The sequence below is a fragment of the Nicotiana attenuata genome, unplaced genomic scaffold (genome assembly GCF_001879085.1).
Source record: "Nicotiana attenuata strain UT unplaced genomic scaffold, NIATTr2, whole genome shotgun sequence".
Lineage (NCBI taxonomy): Eukaryota > Viridiplantae > Streptophyta > Magnoliopsida > Solanales > Solanaceae > Nicotiana > Nicotiana attenuata.
The window spans coordinates 22,095-39,729 of NW_017672422.1; the positions used below are offsets into that span (position 1 = coordinate 22,095).

The 17,635-nt window shown below is 34.5% G+C and overlaps 2 protein-coding genes and 1 long non-coding RNA gene across 3 annotated transcripts; 2 read left to right on the forward strand and 1 right to left on the reverse strand.

Moving 5' to 3' along the window:
- Window positions 1–2,615: 2,615 nt before the first annotated feature.
- On the reverse strand, window positions 2,616–4,893 carry LOC109213133. Its single transcript, XR_002065960.1, has 2 exons — window positions 4,754–4,893; window positions 2,616–4,448 (listed from the first exon to the last, which is right to left on the reverse strand). It is a non-coding gene; the product is annotated as an uncharacterized LOC109213133 (long non-coding RNA).
- Window positions 4,894–8,696: 3,803 nt separating this feature from the next.
- LOC109213126 (50S ribosomal protein L18-like) lies at window positions 8,697–11,607 on the forward strand. The gene is made up of 3 exons (XM_019376887.1): window positions 8,697–8,852; window positions 11,060–11,212; window positions 11,397–11,607. Exons 1-3 carry the CDS (start codon window positions 8,697–8,699, stop codon window positions 11,550–11,552), a joined length of 465 nt encoding a protein of 154 aa, XP_019232432.1. The 3' UTR covers window positions 11,553–11,607.
- A 3,549-nt stretch (window positions 11,608–15,156) lies between these two features.
- LOC109213134 (ras-related protein RABA3-like) lies at window positions 15,157–17,497 on the forward strand. Its single transcript, XM_019376892.1, has 2 exons — window positions 15,157–15,834; window positions 16,774–17,497. The coding sequence occupies exons 1-2, from the start codon at window positions 15,548–15,550 to the stop codon at window positions 17,237–17,239; spliced, it is 753 nt and encodes a 250-aa protein (XP_019232437.1). The 5' UTR covers window positions 15,157–15,547; the 3' UTR covers window positions 17,240–17,497.
- The last annotated feature ends 138 nt before the right edge of the window (window positions 17,498–17,635 follow it).

Sequence of the window (17,635 nt, forward strand, 5' to 3'; positions counted from 1 at the left end):
ATGTGTATTGGAGAGGGGCCCTGCCCTTTTGCTAGTTATGCTTTGTAATAAAAGTGATGGCTACAGTTTTGGTGGTTTGCCTAAGTTTTTTGGTACCACTTTTGTTATGGTTCCCTCGGCTGTTTTCATCTTTTGAAACTGATCATATGCTTCCGTCCTTTTGAGCCATGGATTAAAGTTGTGAGAAGAGAATTTAAAATATAAAAAAGATGATGAATATGTCTTAGTCATCTGTGAGTAATGTTCACGTTCAAAAATACTTTTTGAACTCTTTGAATTTCACACATGCATAATATAGTTTCTTGACAATGGAAATTCAATCAATCATCCTTGGACCAATTACCACTTCCCTTGTACTTACTCTATGAATGTGGATGAAATCCTACTATATGATATTATGTATTAATGACACATGACCAAAATTACTCAAGGCGCAAATTAAGGGAAATGCTTCAGAATTGGAGAAAGGAAAAAGGGAATATGAGTAATAGTTATCACGTTTTTTGTGGACTTGAGAGTTGGGAAGACTGAGCTGTATGATGGTGCATGGATTTGTAATAATGTCACGACGACCCAAATTGCATATTAAGCCGTGATGACTCCCAACACTATTGTTAGGCAAGCCAACACTAATCAAATAGTAAATTCTCATTTGAGTAGTTAGTACGTGATAACTTTCCATTATAGATTAAGGAATTTAGAGTTTAAAAATTTAAGCATATTTAAATGGAAGTAATAAATGCGAATCTCAATCATAAAGACAAGCCAAAACATCATAAGTCTACCAATGTGTGTGCCAAGACCTGGTGTCACAAGTGTGTGGCAATCTAGTAGAATATACATAACCATACTATCCTACTGTCTGGAAAAGGAATAGACAGGAACATAAAGACAAAAGAGAGACTGCAGCTGCTGTAGAACAACTCAAAAGAGCAGCTCACCGGAAAGTCTCAAGTTGAGGAGTCCACTCTATGCGTCGGACTGATGGCCAGATGCACCTGCCTCAAAGCCTGTACAATCAAGTACAGAAGTGCAGCATGAGTACATAGAAATATGTATCCAGTAAGTATCTCGCCTAACCTCGCAAAAGTAGTGACGAGCGGCCGACTCCGACACTTACTAGGGCCAACAAATATAATAATATGAAGTTCAATATTTTAATTCACAATGTATGTGGATAACAACAAGCTCAAACAAGAATAATACTGAAAATCCTTTCATCCAATTAATAAAACTAGCCACTTTCTTCATTTAAAACAAGTGACTTTTCAAGCAATGAATCATATGAATTATAAGGGTTACGGTTCTATTATCACACACAAATACCACCGAGGAAGTTCGGCCCGATCCAACATAAAAGTAAACTGTGCACCGCCGAGGGTCGAACGGCCCGAACCATATATACATTTACTATCCTGCCGAGGCAAACGGCCCGCTCCCATGAGAGTATTGGAAATAATCACCTCGCTCGCGACATATACTTGCGACGCGGTTAAGTATAAATATAACTTAATATTTTCCTCAATTCTTAACAAAATAAATATTTACTTGAAATCCTTAAAATCATAACATCTTCAACATAGTTCCATTCAATGCAAATCAACAATTATAATCGTATAACGGTACCCACAAAGCATGGTGTAAGCTTAGAACTACCCGGACATAACAGGAATAGTAGCTACGTACGGACTCTCGTCACTTTGTGCGTACGTAGCCCCCACAATTAATCATATATTAATTAAGTTTACCTAGGGGGAAATTTTCCTCTTACAAGGTTACAAAAGAGACTTACTTCGTTTCAAGCCTACTTCCTGTTATACCCCATTTAAATCGGGTGAAATTAGAGTATAACATATTAGCAATTCTGAGGTTTAATTAATTTTAAGAGAGTCGCCACCTAATTATTTTATGGTGAATTAGGACACCTATTTTAAAGCTTAAGTCAACTCTGTCTTATGGTCTTAACCTAAATATTCTAAGTAAGGGTTTTAAATATTTTAAAAAGAAGGTTTTTTAAAGCACCTTTTAAAATCCATTAATAACGGTTAACCGACCAAGCTTAGGTTAATAAGTATTGTATAAATATATCAAGAAATATCGTTTGAGGTATTTTGACAAAATATAACTTAGAATAGAGTAGTTTACCTTTGAAAGATTTTAATAAACTTTTGAAGAATATTATTACGTAAACAAAGCTTATAGCTAGTTAATATACATATACAAATTTGAAGGATATAGTCTCTTTAGAAAGACGTTTGCTGATGATTAAAATATTTTATTAAAAAAAGTACCCTTTTCTTTTCTTGTCTTGTGATAAAGGTTAAAGGTTTTTCTAACCTTTCAATTAACAAGAACGTATGCTAACAAAAAAAATCACGTTTTTGTATATTTTTTTTTAATTCACATTTTTCATGATGTTTCAAGAAACAATTGGACGATTCCAGTTGGAGCACGCCCTTTTCTTTTTCCAAAAAAAGATTGATTCAATTCTGAACTTATATGATAGCAACCTGAAATTTAAATGGTTTTTCAAAAATTCTGGAAGAGCACTATTATATAAAATAGATGATATCTACCAATAACCAAGTGAGAATACTAAGTGAAGAAGTCAGAAATAAATCAACAATCCCAAGTTAAATATAGAACTAAACTAATCAAAAGAATATAATCAAATTAATTAAAGATTCGAAACAGAGTAAATGTAAATAACAAAGGCCTCCATAGGCGACCCCAAGCTTTTTGCTTGTCCTTCTTCTAGATGTCCATCATAATCTAAGGCTCAATAGTAGTGACTCCATGCTGGTATGGGTTGAGTCTTGCATTAAGACTCATTGCTCCAAGTGCATATGCCAAACAAAGAAAAAGAAAAGACGAGAATTAGAAATAAAGGTGTTGACAATAAACTGAGAAAGAACAGTAAACTTTAAATTGGGTTCTAAACATACAGCAGGTTAATAAAAGAAATATTTCTTTTTAAAAACTTGAGTAATCTTATACCAGCAAATTCATTAATCTCTAAGTTTAGGCATATTGCCATAACCTAAATATTGAGTTAACAAAACTTTTTTTGTTCATTTGAGATCTAAAGATGAAACTGATTAATCTAGCCGACATGATTATCAGAACTTAGAACAACATGGCTTCTACTTCCATCTTAAGTCTTAAAATTAGATATTAAAATCCTAGCCGCGTGCTTTTTAGTAAACTGACAAAATGGCATCAGACTTTTAGGATCCTTAACACACATTAACACAAAACATGCATTCTTAATTTGTCTTAAAGTATTAAAACTAGATATCAAAGTATTCTAAATGGCATAATACCTATTAACATCGAAAGGAAATGGTAGTATTAGCTTTTTGAACTAATAGTAAACTAACACAACTTCACATGATATTGCAGGAAGCAAATTTTCTAAAGCACCCAAGAACTTACTTAGATAGGTTTCCAATATCATATGTTTGCTAGGTCTCCCCCAACTTCTTTCCATTTTAGTTATAAATCCAATTAAGATGATCACGGTAGGTACTTCTTAACAGAACTATTGTTTGGAGTGTGAACTAAAAAAGAGCTACTGCATTTCATGGATTATTTTCTTTGCAAATCATCCGGATAGCCAACAATCATTATATTAAGTTGCTTCAAACCGGGTTCTCTTAAGTGAAAAAATACCATCCAAAACTAATACATAAAAATTCGTTAACAAATCATCATTCAAACAGTAAGTTTTTTTTAGAAGTTCATCATAGCTTCTTAAAGACATGCTTTTTACTCTTAGACAAATTGCAGTTTTATATACAACGATTAGCCAAGTTTAGATATACTCATTAAAATACAAAAGGAGTATCGAATCATGGTACTCAACAACAAAACGTATAAATTCACTTTGTATTGCAGTCCAGCAAATCAAGAGAATTTACTTCTTATACTATCATTGTATTAAAGTAATTCTTAGACTTAAGTTTATTAGATGATTAGCCTTTTAAATGTTTTTTGCTAACTAACAGAACCAGTCAATTAAACAAGGAAATGTTCACCTCTAAGTTTTCTAAAAAAAATTAAAAGCAAATACGTTTGAATACATCAAACATATTTGTAAGCAAAACTAGCTTTGGGTATGCTGGGAAACATTCTAAGTTTATTATATTAAGAAACAAACATGGGACTATTTTTGGTATTTTAAATCTTCTCTTATTTTGTTCACATACAGCAAAAATACATAATTAGTCATTTTTATACTCAAATAATACCTTAGAGCATACTTTTTACGCATAAAACAAACTATAACTCCATCTTAAGAACGAATGTACATTTACTTCTAATCTAAGAAGAAAAAGAGAAAAAAAAAGTGAGAAGTTACTGACCTTTTGTGGTGCAGCGAACTTGGGCACGTCAAATAAGTCTATAGATTCTGGCTTCGGAGTTGAACTCGAGCTTACAACCGTGAACTTTGCAAAGAAAAATTCCTCTGTTATAGCAAAAAGTAATAGAGGCCACACAACTAAGAATTTTAGAGTATTTTTGAAGAATAAAATTGTTTGAAGTTGGCTCCAAGAGTTATCCTAAATTATTACCAAACCTCAGTATTTATAGAAGAACTACTAGGGCTTTTCTAGGGTTAATTTGGGCGGGATTCTTGAAGGAATTTTCATTCAAAATGAACGTTTTAAATTTGATCGTTGACCTTTCTTGGACGGACTTTGCAGACATCACGTGATTTGGTCAAAAAGGCATGACTTGTTCCAGTCCTTACCCGAATTGGCGAAGCTATGGTCTGCTTCAATTGGATTTTGATGTTGTCAAGCACAAACAAGAAAGAGGAAAGGGAATATCCTTTGGAATATCTAGATACCTAACGAGAGTAGAGAGACTTTTTTTCACAAGAATGGTGCGTCACTCCTCTGANTTCGCAGTCAACACAAATCAACCTTGGGGAGTGATAAAATAGAAAAACCTTTAAAAAAAATAAAGACAATGTTAGTAAGTGGTGGTTAAGTTTAAAAGCAAGTATATCACATAACAAACAAATCACGTAATAATACAAATAAGTCAAGCAATGATAAGCGTGTCCTAGTATGCACGGGACCTCTTTGTGCCAGAGGTAGGCCTAGCGAAAATTTGAGAGATAAACACACCATTATATATCATTACATTGCTCCTTAATCAGACATCCCAAAATAAACTTTCATTGATGATTCAAGCTTAGTACATAAATTAAAAGAGAAATACCAACATTGCCTTAGTCTAAAACGATTACAATGGCATAGCCTTAATTGAAATAAAGATTACAACATAGTTCTAATCTAGTTGACTGAGGATGGTTCTTCATTGCCCCTTAGCCTCTTCACTGCTCTGATTGCCTCATCAATTTTCTGGCGATTCTTCACAAGGTAAACCATGGCTAGCTTTCCTCCTTCGTCCAGTCCTTGGCAATAGCATTCTATGAATTGCTTCTCGAGGTCACCATCCAAATCTTTGAGTCCTTGCTCCATTTCCACAGCTTGTTGTTTCCACATTTCTATTTGTTGCTTCTGCATCTCCTCTCGTTGTCTCAACACTTCAATCTCTTTGTTTTCCTTCTCATGCTGCTCCTTGTGCTTTGCTTCAGACTCGGACACCCTTCTTTTCAGCCGGCGATACTTGATTTCAGCTTCGGCTGCCTTATCTTTGATTCGGCCACCCAGATTAATCCCTCTTGTGACAGAACCTTCAAGGTGGGCACGTAACCATTCTAAATAAAAAGTGTCACATCCAGCTTGGTACCTATCTGGTGCAATTGTATCCCTGACCATAGCTCTCTTGTTTCTCCACATCCTGAGAATTTCCTGTGCAAAAGGAATTTTATCATTATCATAGTCAATTCGATAATGATCCATGTTATCAACTTGCGGTATGACTTGCGTTCTTCCGGCTTGTCTCATAACTCGTAATGGAGCATATGGTTGAAGTCCTCGAAGCCCGATGAGAACCAAGTAAGGTAGCATTTTTCCACGGATTACAAAATTCTCAGATGGATACCAAGAAAACATCCATTGAATCGTGGTGTCATTCAACTTGCTAAGTAACTTGCCCCATCCTTTAACACTATTTAGATGCTTGAATGCAACCACTGGGATCATGTATGACGTGATATGATTAGCACCGTTTTGCTTGTAAAGCTCTTGGCTTCCACTGATCTTTAGGAGATGCCCCATAAACCACAACTGTAGCAATAAATTACATCCCTCAAAATGTTTAAATCCTTTCTTGCAAAGGCCTAAAGCTCGGTATATATCTGCGACAACCATCGGCACTATGGTGTATGGCTTTCCATCAATGCCATTAAATAATGCATCAGTAACCATGACAAGTCGGGTGTGAATCTCCTGCTTTGCTCCTCGGGGAAATACTAGGAGCCCGAGGAAACAAACTGAAAAAGCGAATACCCTTTTTTCACTCCAAGAAGCATGTGAGGAGAATACTTCTCGATGTCGTAGAAAAGCACCTGAACATCCAAAAATGTCAAACATATAGTCAAGGGGTATTTTGGATTCTTTCAAATGCTCTAGCCCAATTTCTTTCTCAAAACCAAACTTTTCAAGGAACTCTTTTATCGAGGGATTTTTTGGAATAATCATGCCAGCGTTCTGCCAAGAATGTATGCCTTTCCATAACAAACTCGCATTCTCTATGAAGCCTCCAATCTCTTCCAACAATGGAGTCATCTCATTTTCTCCAAATCTGAATACGGCCCTTTCTTCATCCCAAAAGGTGACTGCTGCCTCAATAATTTCCCTACATGCTGTGACTTCCATAAGTAACGGTAGATGACCCAGCTTCTTTCTTACTTCGAATTGTGCGCTTTCTCCTAAGTTTCTCCACCATGCCTTTAGTTTAGGAGGGATGTCCAACACCATGCCGATCTTTGGGTAGACAACTTGATTCATAATTTCCTGCATCACAGAAAAGATTAATCCTACCCGTTTCCCATTTAGGAGTAAGTGGTCCACATAATAGGTGTGTTTATCTTTCAAATAATGCACATAAAGGATGAATAAGTGTCACTCGGGGTTATAAACCCGCTTGGACATTTGGATAAGGCTAACTAATGGACTTAATACACCTAGGGTATTAAGCCTCCTAAGGTTGCGTGATGCATGCCCCTAAGAAGGGATTTGGTTTAGCTCTATCCTAGGTCGGCTAAGAGTGGGTTTTCTAGACTGGTCTTTTTCCAAGTCGACAACTTGAGAGTGGAAAGTTGTGACTGTCGATTGCACCGCTGATCGACTTACCCACAAACTTTCCCCCTAAAAGGTGTTTTTTGAAAAAGTGCACGGCCGCAAACCGCGTAACCGTTAGGTCTGTGCTCAGTGTGATTTTCCAAAAGTGGAGAAAGTGAAAATGGAATAACAGTTTATAAAAGATAGCAATTACATTTTACAAGAAGTAGCACATTTTCAAATAAGGTAACAAAGAAAGAAAAAATATTCACAAAAGCCATTTTTATTAACCTAAGTTTGTTATGGTTTAAAACCTAGAGTCCCCAGCAGAATCGCCAAGCTGTTATACCCCATTTAAATCGGGTCAAATTAGAGTATAACATATTAGCAATTCTGAGGTTTAATTAATTTTAAGAGAGTCGCCACCTAATTATTTTATGGTGAATTAGGACACCTGTTTTAAAGCTTAAGTCAATTCTGTCTTATGCTCTTAACCTAAAGATTCTAAGTAAGGGTTTTAAATATTTTAAAAGGAAGGTTTTTTAAAGCACCTTTTAAAATCCATTAATAACGGTTAACCGACCAAGCTTAGGTTAATAAGTACTGTATAAAAATATCAAGAAATATCGTTTGAGGTATTTTGACAAAATATAACTTAGAATAGAGTAGTTTACCTTTGAAAGACTTTAATAAACTTTTGAAGAATATTATTACATAAACAAAGCTTACAGCTAGTTAATATACATATATAAATTTGAAGGATATAGTCTCTTTAGAAAGACGTTTGCTGATGATTAAAATATTTTATTAAAAAAAGTACCCTTCTCTTTTCTTGTCTTCAAAAGGATAAAGGTTAATGGTTTATCTAACCTTTCAATTAACAAGAACGTATGCTAACAAAAAAAAATTCACGTTTTTTGTATATTTTTTTTTAATTCACATTTTTCATGATGTTACAAGAAACAATTGAACGACTCCAGTTGGAGCACGCCCTTTTCTTTTTCCAAAAAAAGATTGATTCAATTCTGAACTTATATGATAGCAACCTGAAATTTAAATGGGTTTTCAAAAATTCTGGAAGAGCACTATTATATAAAATAGATGATATCTACCAATAACCAAATGAGAATACTAAGTGAAGAATATAAATCAACAATCCCAAGTTAAATATAGAACTAAACTAATCAAAAGAATATAATCAAATTAATTAAAGATTCGAAACAGAGTAAATGTAAATAACAAAGGCCGCCATAGGCGACCCCAAGCTTTTTGCTTGTCCTTCTTCTAGATGTCCATCATAATCTAAGGCTCAATAGTAGTGACTCCATGCTGGTATGGGTTGAGTCTTGCATTAAGACTCATTGCTCCAAGTGCATATGCCAAACAAAGAAAAAGAAAAGACGAGAATTAGAAATAAAGGTGTTGACAATAAACTGAGATANCGTTGACCTTTCTTGGACGGACTTTGCAGACATCACGTGATTTGGTCAAAAAGGCATGACTTGTTCCAGTCCTTACCCGAATTGGCGAAGCTATGGTCTGCTTCAATTGGATTTTGATGTTGTCAAGCACAAACAAGAAAGAGGAAAGGGAATATCCTTTGGAATATCTAGATACCTAACGAGAGTAGAGAGACTTTTTTTCACAAGAATGGTGCGTCACTCCTCTGATTGAAAGATATAAGAGTTTGGAATTTTCTGAAAATGGAGAAGGGAGTGAGGCGTCTGTTTTGAGGGAGATAGAGAGAGGTTAGCAAATTTAGGTTATAAAAAAGCTGGGCTGTTGAATCTGTTATTGGGCTATTGAGAAATGATGGGCTGCTGAAATATGGTGATGTAAAGGCTTTGTTTGGGCCGAAAACCATGGCATTTCTTAATAGCTTGGACTCAATAAAATTTCTTAAATAAACACATATTTGCAGCAGTAAAACTAATATATCATTTTTTTTTTAAAAAAGAAAAAATAAAGAAAAAATAAATAAATAAAAGTTACGTTGAGTAATGAACTTATCCAAATATGAAATTCTTTCACCCAATAAATGGAACTTTCCCCTTCCTTTGGCCAAATATCACTCCTAATTATGTTGAATCTCTCCCAAAATTCAATAACTTTCTTCTTTTAATGGAGTCCAAAGACTTAGAGACGTGGTAGAGGTGTATGGATTACCATTATTTGCAAACAACTTGAAAATAGTCCATCGCGCTAATTACACAAATCGATTGACACGATTTGATTGCAATTTATCCACTATAAATTTCCTTGATGCTTCAATGTCTTTTAACTATGACCATTTAAAATAGCAATCATAAAAAAAATAAACATATCTTTCAAAAAATAAAAAAAACCTATGAAATGCCAAAAATATGTGTATAATATAGCACTATATATGGCGTGTTACATAATGTGTGTTTATGCGCATCACACACACACACACACACACTATATATATATATATATATATAGTGTGTGTGTGTGTGTATAAAACTAATACATATATAATGTGTATAAAAATTAAGGTATAATAATAACAACAACAATAATAATAATAATAACAATAATAATAATAGACCGATTAATTCAATAACTATAACAATAATAGTAATAAAAGGTAACAAATAATTAAGATAGAGCATTAATTAANAAATAAACATATCTTTAAAAAAAAAAAAAACCCTATGAAATGCCAAAAATATGTGTATAATATAGCACTATATATGGCGTGTTACATAATGTGTATTTATGCGCATCACACACACACACACACACACACACACACACACACATATATATATATATATATATATATATATATATATATATTAAACTAAATACATATATAATGTGTATAAAAATTAAGGTNTTTAGTTTTAGGTTGTTTTTGTTTTTCGATTCTTCTTTTCCAATTGTGTATATGTGAGGATTTTTTAGTTAGTTCTTTATGGTACTATTTGACGTATTGTAATTTAAGTAATTCTTTATGGTACTATTTGACGTATATATAATATATATATATATATATATATATATTAAACTAAATACATATATAATGTGTATAAAAATTAAGGTATATGCATTTAGTAATAATAATAACAATAATAATAATAATAATAATAATAATAACAATAATAATAATAATAATAATAATAATAATAATAATAACAATAATAATAATAGACCGATTAATTCAATAACTATAACAATAATAGTAATAAAAGGTAACAAATAATTAAGATAGAGCATTAATTAATGACTAGGGAGCACCAGAAAATTAATTAGAAGAAAGGTAGGACAAAATTGGGTATCAACAGGTAGAAAATTGACTAAGGTAAATTCAAAGAGTTTATTGGATTCTTGGCATATTTTTGTATTGAAGTAGCCAACAATGTCTTTGAATTTAACCTAAGGGGTTGATATTTCGTGCATTTCCCTATTACATAAGAACCGTCAGGCTTCGACAACATGGCTTTTCTATTAGGATACTCATATGTTATTTTTACTCACACATTGACATTTAAAACATTGCATATCTCTATGACTAGTAGGAATAAGTAGAGGATTTGTACCTTTGCCCTTGTTATCCATCTTGGCCTTGCCTTTGTAAACTTGTGGCTTAAGCTAGCTTCTCATCTTCGGGCTCAGTTCAAGCTGTCTACAAACATCTTTTGGCTTGTTCCAGTTTGATGAAGTTTGTTTGCCCTTTTCTTGATTTGTTCTTCCCCTTGGCTTGCTAAAAGCAATGCTTAATCTTAATTGTTCTCTAAAATCATTTCATGAACTCTCTCTCTCGCACAAACACACAGCATATACGTATAAATTTATTGATTCACTGTAATCATTAAACTTCTTTTCGGTCTTGGAAGTTTAATGGAACTCCTGAAAATCCAAGACTTTCAGTCTTCTGCTCAGAAAAACAGTTATATGCTACATTGGTAGATGACCAAAATAAGAAGTCCTTGTTTTACGGGAGCACTTTGCAAAAATCAATCCGGGGTGATCCACCATGCAGCACTGTAGTGAGTATCCTTAGCATATTAAGACATAATTACAAATATGTTAGTGCAAATTTTATAGTGAGTGGTATTTCAAGACTGCTTAATTTGAAGATGGGATCTCATTTTTCTATGTCTTCTTGTTCCAATGCATTTTGGAATTTTCAAGTCATAGCATCATCCCTGACTTTGTCCCTCTCAATCACAGGAAGCAGCGGAACGTGTCGGTGAGAAACTTGTGCAGACTAGTGTTGATCTCAACATCAATAAGATTTCATCTTATGATTGCAATGGTTTTGCTCGAGGAGAAAGAATGCAAGCGTTTGAGATTGCCATTTCTCGCCATGGTTTCCTGCCCAGATAGTTTCTTCCTTCTTTTCTATGTGAATTATTTATAGCCTTCAGAAGTCTGAAGCTTTCTCATAGGGGCTAGGGATGACAATAGGACAGGGCAGGGCGGTGCAGGTGAAGTATTGCCCTGCCACAAAATCAGCATGCCCTGCCCTATTTAACAGTGTTTCTCTTTTTCAACCTGCCCCGCCCTGCCCCGTTTAGCTTTTTTGTTTCTTTCCATTCTTTTAAGTTTGGAACTGTAACTATTCATGTTATTATAAAAAGAAAGATGAATATGATTTCCATGATAAATCCGATAACGGTATGGCTTCGGTTTACATGACGTAAAATTACTTTATTAAGAGCATGTCACTAAGGCTAAAATGGAATGATGTCTTTCTTTTAACAAGAGATTAAAAAGGAAAAGAGTGTCGTATAAAATGGAATATCATATCTGTACATGCAAAATTAACATTTTGACGTGGAAGACAGCAAACACAACGCTTTAATCAAAGAAGTTCAGAATCANCGAAAATATCAAAATTACATCTATATATCACCAGCTAATTCTTCTTTTTCCCTTTTAAGGATATTTTTTAGGCCTACAGAAGAAAGTCCGATCTGATTAACGTTATTCCTAAAGTTGACAATGGCATTTCCTACATAAACGTAAGTATGTAGTACTTACTCTATATGGTGTTTGGTTTAGAGAATAAATTGACAATAATAGTGTCGGTGTGCGGCCATTTCGAAGTAAATGTGATTCTCCCACTTTATCTTTTGACCACTCAATCATGACTTTTTACTTCATTGGGGAAATCTACAATTACCATATGATACGTCGTTATTGCACTCTGTTTTAAAAGGTAGCATTGGGACTCATCCGAGGCTCGCCCTAGGGCGAAGCATTCGTAAAACGCCCCTAAACTTATGTGTGATGCATAAATCCGTGATACTTACGCCTCGGTCATCGGGCTTACGCTCCGAACACGCCCAACGTCCGACGTACTGGAGAAGTTTTATTGTGTGTCTCACACAACTTACATTAGTTGTGTGAGGCTCCTTTTTGTCTCACAAATTTGGGCACTCCAATCTTACACTTTTGGGTCCACAAAAATTTGGGTCTACAAAACGGTGAGACAAAAAAGGAGCCTCACACAACTAGTATCAATTGTATGAGACACAAAATAAAATTTCCGACGTACTGGACTGTCTAATAGAACTTCTACGTAAGCTAACCACGCCTCTGCCCTCGGTAAAAGACACCCAATATTAGGGCTTTGGCCGTTGTAACATTGTTTTTGCTTTTCTAGCTTAACTTCTTTCGCCAAAGCGTCAGCGCATAGCATGATGGGTACATTTATGTCGTTATTTGAATTTGCCTGAAACAGTACATTAGACCCCCCACCCCCCCCCCCACCAACTCCCTCTTGATAATTTACGGGATATTATCACCTTTCACCAATAAAAATAACGAATAATTCTGTCCATGGAAGCTCAGATAAATGGAAAGATTTCACCTAATTTTTTTTTACTGGAATTTCAATCTTAATCTCTAAAATTTACACCCATTTGACTGTTAAACCACACTTATGGATGCCATGCTTCAATTATTCTTTTCTTTCAGTTTCCTTTTTTATTAGAGGGGAGGCAGAAACAAGGTCGATAAATATAAGGGGTTGCAACTTGGACAAAAAATAGGAAAAATAGTTACTTATGTTTTGGGTTGGTCTAAAATAATCCTTCAAATGTACAATTAAGCATTTTAGCCCTTTATATTAACCGAAACTGAGCACATTTGGCCCCCATTATAGTTAAAACATATTGAGTTGGTTATGTTTGACAGAATTGGTTCTTTAGAAGCACATAATTAAGCTGTTTAAACTAAAGAAACTAAGAGGCGGACTTTTCCCAATTCATGCCCAATTCCACGTTTAGTACCTTAAGAAAACTCTATTCAAGCAAATTGAACTCACTATATGTTTCTTTCTACCGTCGCAAATGAATTAATGTTGATATATCCTTAGAACCCTCGATAGCACCCTTTTATTGTTGAAATCCTAAAATTAGTTATTTCTTAATATACAAATTGGGAGAAATGAAATCACGAGAAGTCATCATGACTTAGTTTAAACAGCTCACAATTTCGTTAAACATAATTAGACCATGTGGTTTAAATATAACAAAAACAACAGGTGCTCAATTTGGTGAAAAAAAATATCTAAAACTGGCCACGTATACTTTTAAAGGACTCTTAGACTAACTCCTAAAAGATAAGGAACTATTATTTTTCCTCATATATCTAAAAATTGATGCAATAATTGTTGGATTTTATATAACAAGAGATGTGAATGGAAATTAAAATGAAGGTAAAAGATTTGGAGGGAAACGAGAAATTTGAAGTTGTTTCCTTTATTAATGCACTTTGTTCCTCATCAGAAAAAGGAAAGAAAATCTTTGTGCATATATAGAGAAGCACATCTTCTAGCTCTTAAAAAGTTGAGAAGAAGTGGTGCCTCGCGCTGTTGTCGCTCGCTCGGCTTCGGTCAATTGATAATTTTGTGGACCAAATTTATTTCCCGTTTTCCGTTATATATTTTTCTTTTTCCTGATATTTACGCACATATTTTATTTCGCGGATAATTTTCTAACGCCTAACGGTCGTTTTTTAATTAAAAATTCGCGACCAAATAGGTAAGTTTTCTGCCGAAATAGTATCTCATGTGAACAGGTACTCTCACACCTATTCAACCCAGACTGTTTGGCTATAAATTCAAAGGTTTGGTCTCACTTTTAGACCACCTAAATTTGCATATTCTCCCATCTCTCTTCTGCATTTCTGCATTGTTTTGCGAAAGCAAAAACATAAGTATCAGTGTGGTTTATTGCCGTTTATTGAGTTCGACGAAGTTCTGTAATTTTCATTGCCGGTATTACAGATTAGTTGTTCCGTTCTATTCTGGGAGGAATTAATCCAACAACCTTAGGCAACAGTGAGGGGATTAAATTACTTAAGGAAACACAGTTTTCTGTTGGGCTCAGAACGTTATTCATCTGATTCTGTTTCTGCCTTTTGTTTCTGGTTTCGTTTTATTTTGCAGAAATTATATTTTCGAATACAAATACTAACAATAGTATTCTGCACTTGCGGAGAATAATGAGTTTCCATGAGATATTACTCCCTCTGGTCCATAATAAGTGACCAATTTGCTTTTTTATTTTGGTCCAAAATAAGTGTCCATTTATATAATCAAGAAAAAATTTAATTTGTTCTTACAAAATTATCTTTATGTACATATCCCTAAAAAATTTTCTTACTCCTCACATTAAATATTTAATTAAGGGTAATTTAGTCATACTAGGTATTTTTGTATAAAATTTAGTATTTTTTTAATGGGCGTGCCTAAAGCAAATTGGTCACTTATTGTGTATCGGAGGGAGTATCATTTCAGTATGGCTAAGGGACCCATATTGTTGTCAAATGTAGGGTTACAAACCTAACCAAATAACTTTAGCTTTAGTTAAACACTTAAACTTTAATAATTGGATCAAAGTTGGTTGTAATTATAAGGCACACCTCGACAATCATAAGTTTCTTTCTTGAAAGGCTAATTGCTTCACATTTTTCCCGGGCATTTCGCCTGAAATTAAGACCCTACTACCCCACTTAAGAAACAAAGTAGTATATATGATATGAGTATGTGAGAATGAGATGGCAAAGCATTCTTTCAAAAACCAATGAACATTACTCTACAATATTGTACCCATAAATTGAAATTTTGACACAGACCGACATATATACACACATTTACTCAGTGATACAATCAAAACGAGTCATGTCAGGTTACTGTCCAGTGTCACCATATACAACTGTATCAGCCTTTGCGGACCAGTAAAGTAAAGAAGTTAAAATAAGCTCTTCTTCTTCTTCTTCTTTCTGACTCCCAACAGTCAACAGATCATTTGGTACAAAATCATTCTTGAGTTATTTTTGTGTATAGAAGCAGCCTGCAGCTGGTTTGCAACATGAACCAAGAAATGAGTGGCGTTATAGTTGAGGATCAGAAGCAGAAGCAAGAAATGAAAGGTGTGAATGGGGGTGTTCATGAGGATATTAAGATTGACTATGTGTTTAAGGTTGTGGTAATAGGGGACTCTGCTGTTGGGAAAACTCAGGTGCTGTCCAGGTTTGCCAAGAATGAGTTCTGTTTTGATTCCAAATCTACCATTGGTGTAGAGTTTCAGACTAGGACTGTCTCCATTCAGTCCAAAATCATCAAAGCCCAGATCTGGGACACTGCTGGCCAAGAAAGGTTTGCCTCTCTGTTTCTTTTCTCTCTTCTTCTCAATTGTGCTTATTAATTGGTTAATTCATTTTCACATAATGCCTGTTTTGGTTTCCTTTCCATTTAGTTTTATGATGACTTCTGGTTTGTTTGTTTTGCTCATATTTTTCAACTCAATATGATTTGGCTTTCCGCTGGGGCAATTACTAAGTCAATATTGTTGCCTAATAGGGTTAAATTTGAGAGATTATGGTTATGTTTAGTCAAGCTAAGTACAGTACTCCAGCAACATTTTTTGTAGAGTTAGTAAGTTGATTGAACCTACTACCTTTCACAATCCAATTTAATGAGGGCCCAACTCTTATTTGTTTCTGTCGCTACTAACGTATCGTGATATCGTGTTTTCCGACTATGACCACGTTACTTCAGCTACCACATGCCATTTTGCCCTCTCTAACAACTACATTAATGAAGCCGAGGATAGCAATTTCAACACACACATTGTACAGGTTGCTTTCCTGGTCATGTGGTTGTATCAATTAAATGTAATTTCTCACTCAAATTAATTATCATAAACCATCTATATTATGTGGCACTACTATACTATATTCAAGGAGCCGATGAGATCAATTTAAGTTGAATGGTGACATAATAATCTAGATGAGTGTTTTCTGACATCTTGAATTCTTCTGAGTAACATTAGTATATCTTGATTAACAAGTTTCGCAGCCATCCTAGTTATAGTACAATATGTAGAAAGACGAGAGTACAAACTTAAACAGGCAGTAAACCAGTGGCGGATGCGAGATTTTAAATGGCGGATGTCAAGTATGGCAGCGTCCATTACTTGTCACAATAAATGCAAACTTAGTACCAAGAAATTTAATTCTTGCCCAACTTAAGACAGTAGCTATACCCATACTTCCCTGCCTATAATGTACGTATGTTGGTCCTTGTATTGAACAGGTACAGAGCAGTGACAAGTGCATACTACAGAGGAGCACTAGGAGCTTTGTTAGTTTACGACATAACAAAGAGACAGAGCTTTGATCATGTAGCTAGATGGGTTGATGAACTCAGGGCTCATGCCGATAGTTCCATTGTGATCACATTGATCGGTAACAAAGCCGATCTAGTCGACTTGAGGGCAGTTCCAACTGAAGATGCAGTCGAATTTGCAGAGAGGCAAGGGCTGTTTTTTTCTGAGACATCAGCTCTTAGCGGCCACAATGTAGAGTCAGCATTCTTGAAACTATTGGAAGAAATATATAAAGTGGTGTCAAGGAAGACTTTGTTGATAGGTTCTGGTGCTAATGGAAATCACATCAAAGAAACCAATAATGGGTTGCTTAAAGGATTGAAAATTGATGTTATTTCTGGTTCTGATTTTGAGGTCAGTGAGATGAAGAAATTATCTTCTTGCTCTTGTTAATATTACTAGCTTTTGGGTTGTTTGAAATATATATTTGAACGAAAAGAAACTACGAAAGAGATAAATATGACAAGTATGTCAAAAATATGCTGGTATATGGAAATCTTGTAAAGAAGATTATTGCTCCCTCTTGGCTTTGTAGCGACTGATTAGATTATTTGGGGATGTGGAGTGGTTTGTGATCAATTTATTTGTATGCAGTTGATTCTGTACTGAACTTTATTTACATATTAATATGTACATGATTTTCTCAAAGTATCATAACAAGAAAAACCATACAGCAAAAATAAAAAGGAAACCAAGTCATGCCTCCACGACAGAAAAGTTTAGTGTATCAAATTTCACAGCATCAAAATATGTGTAAACTAGAAGCAAAACTTTGAAATGCATGGGTAG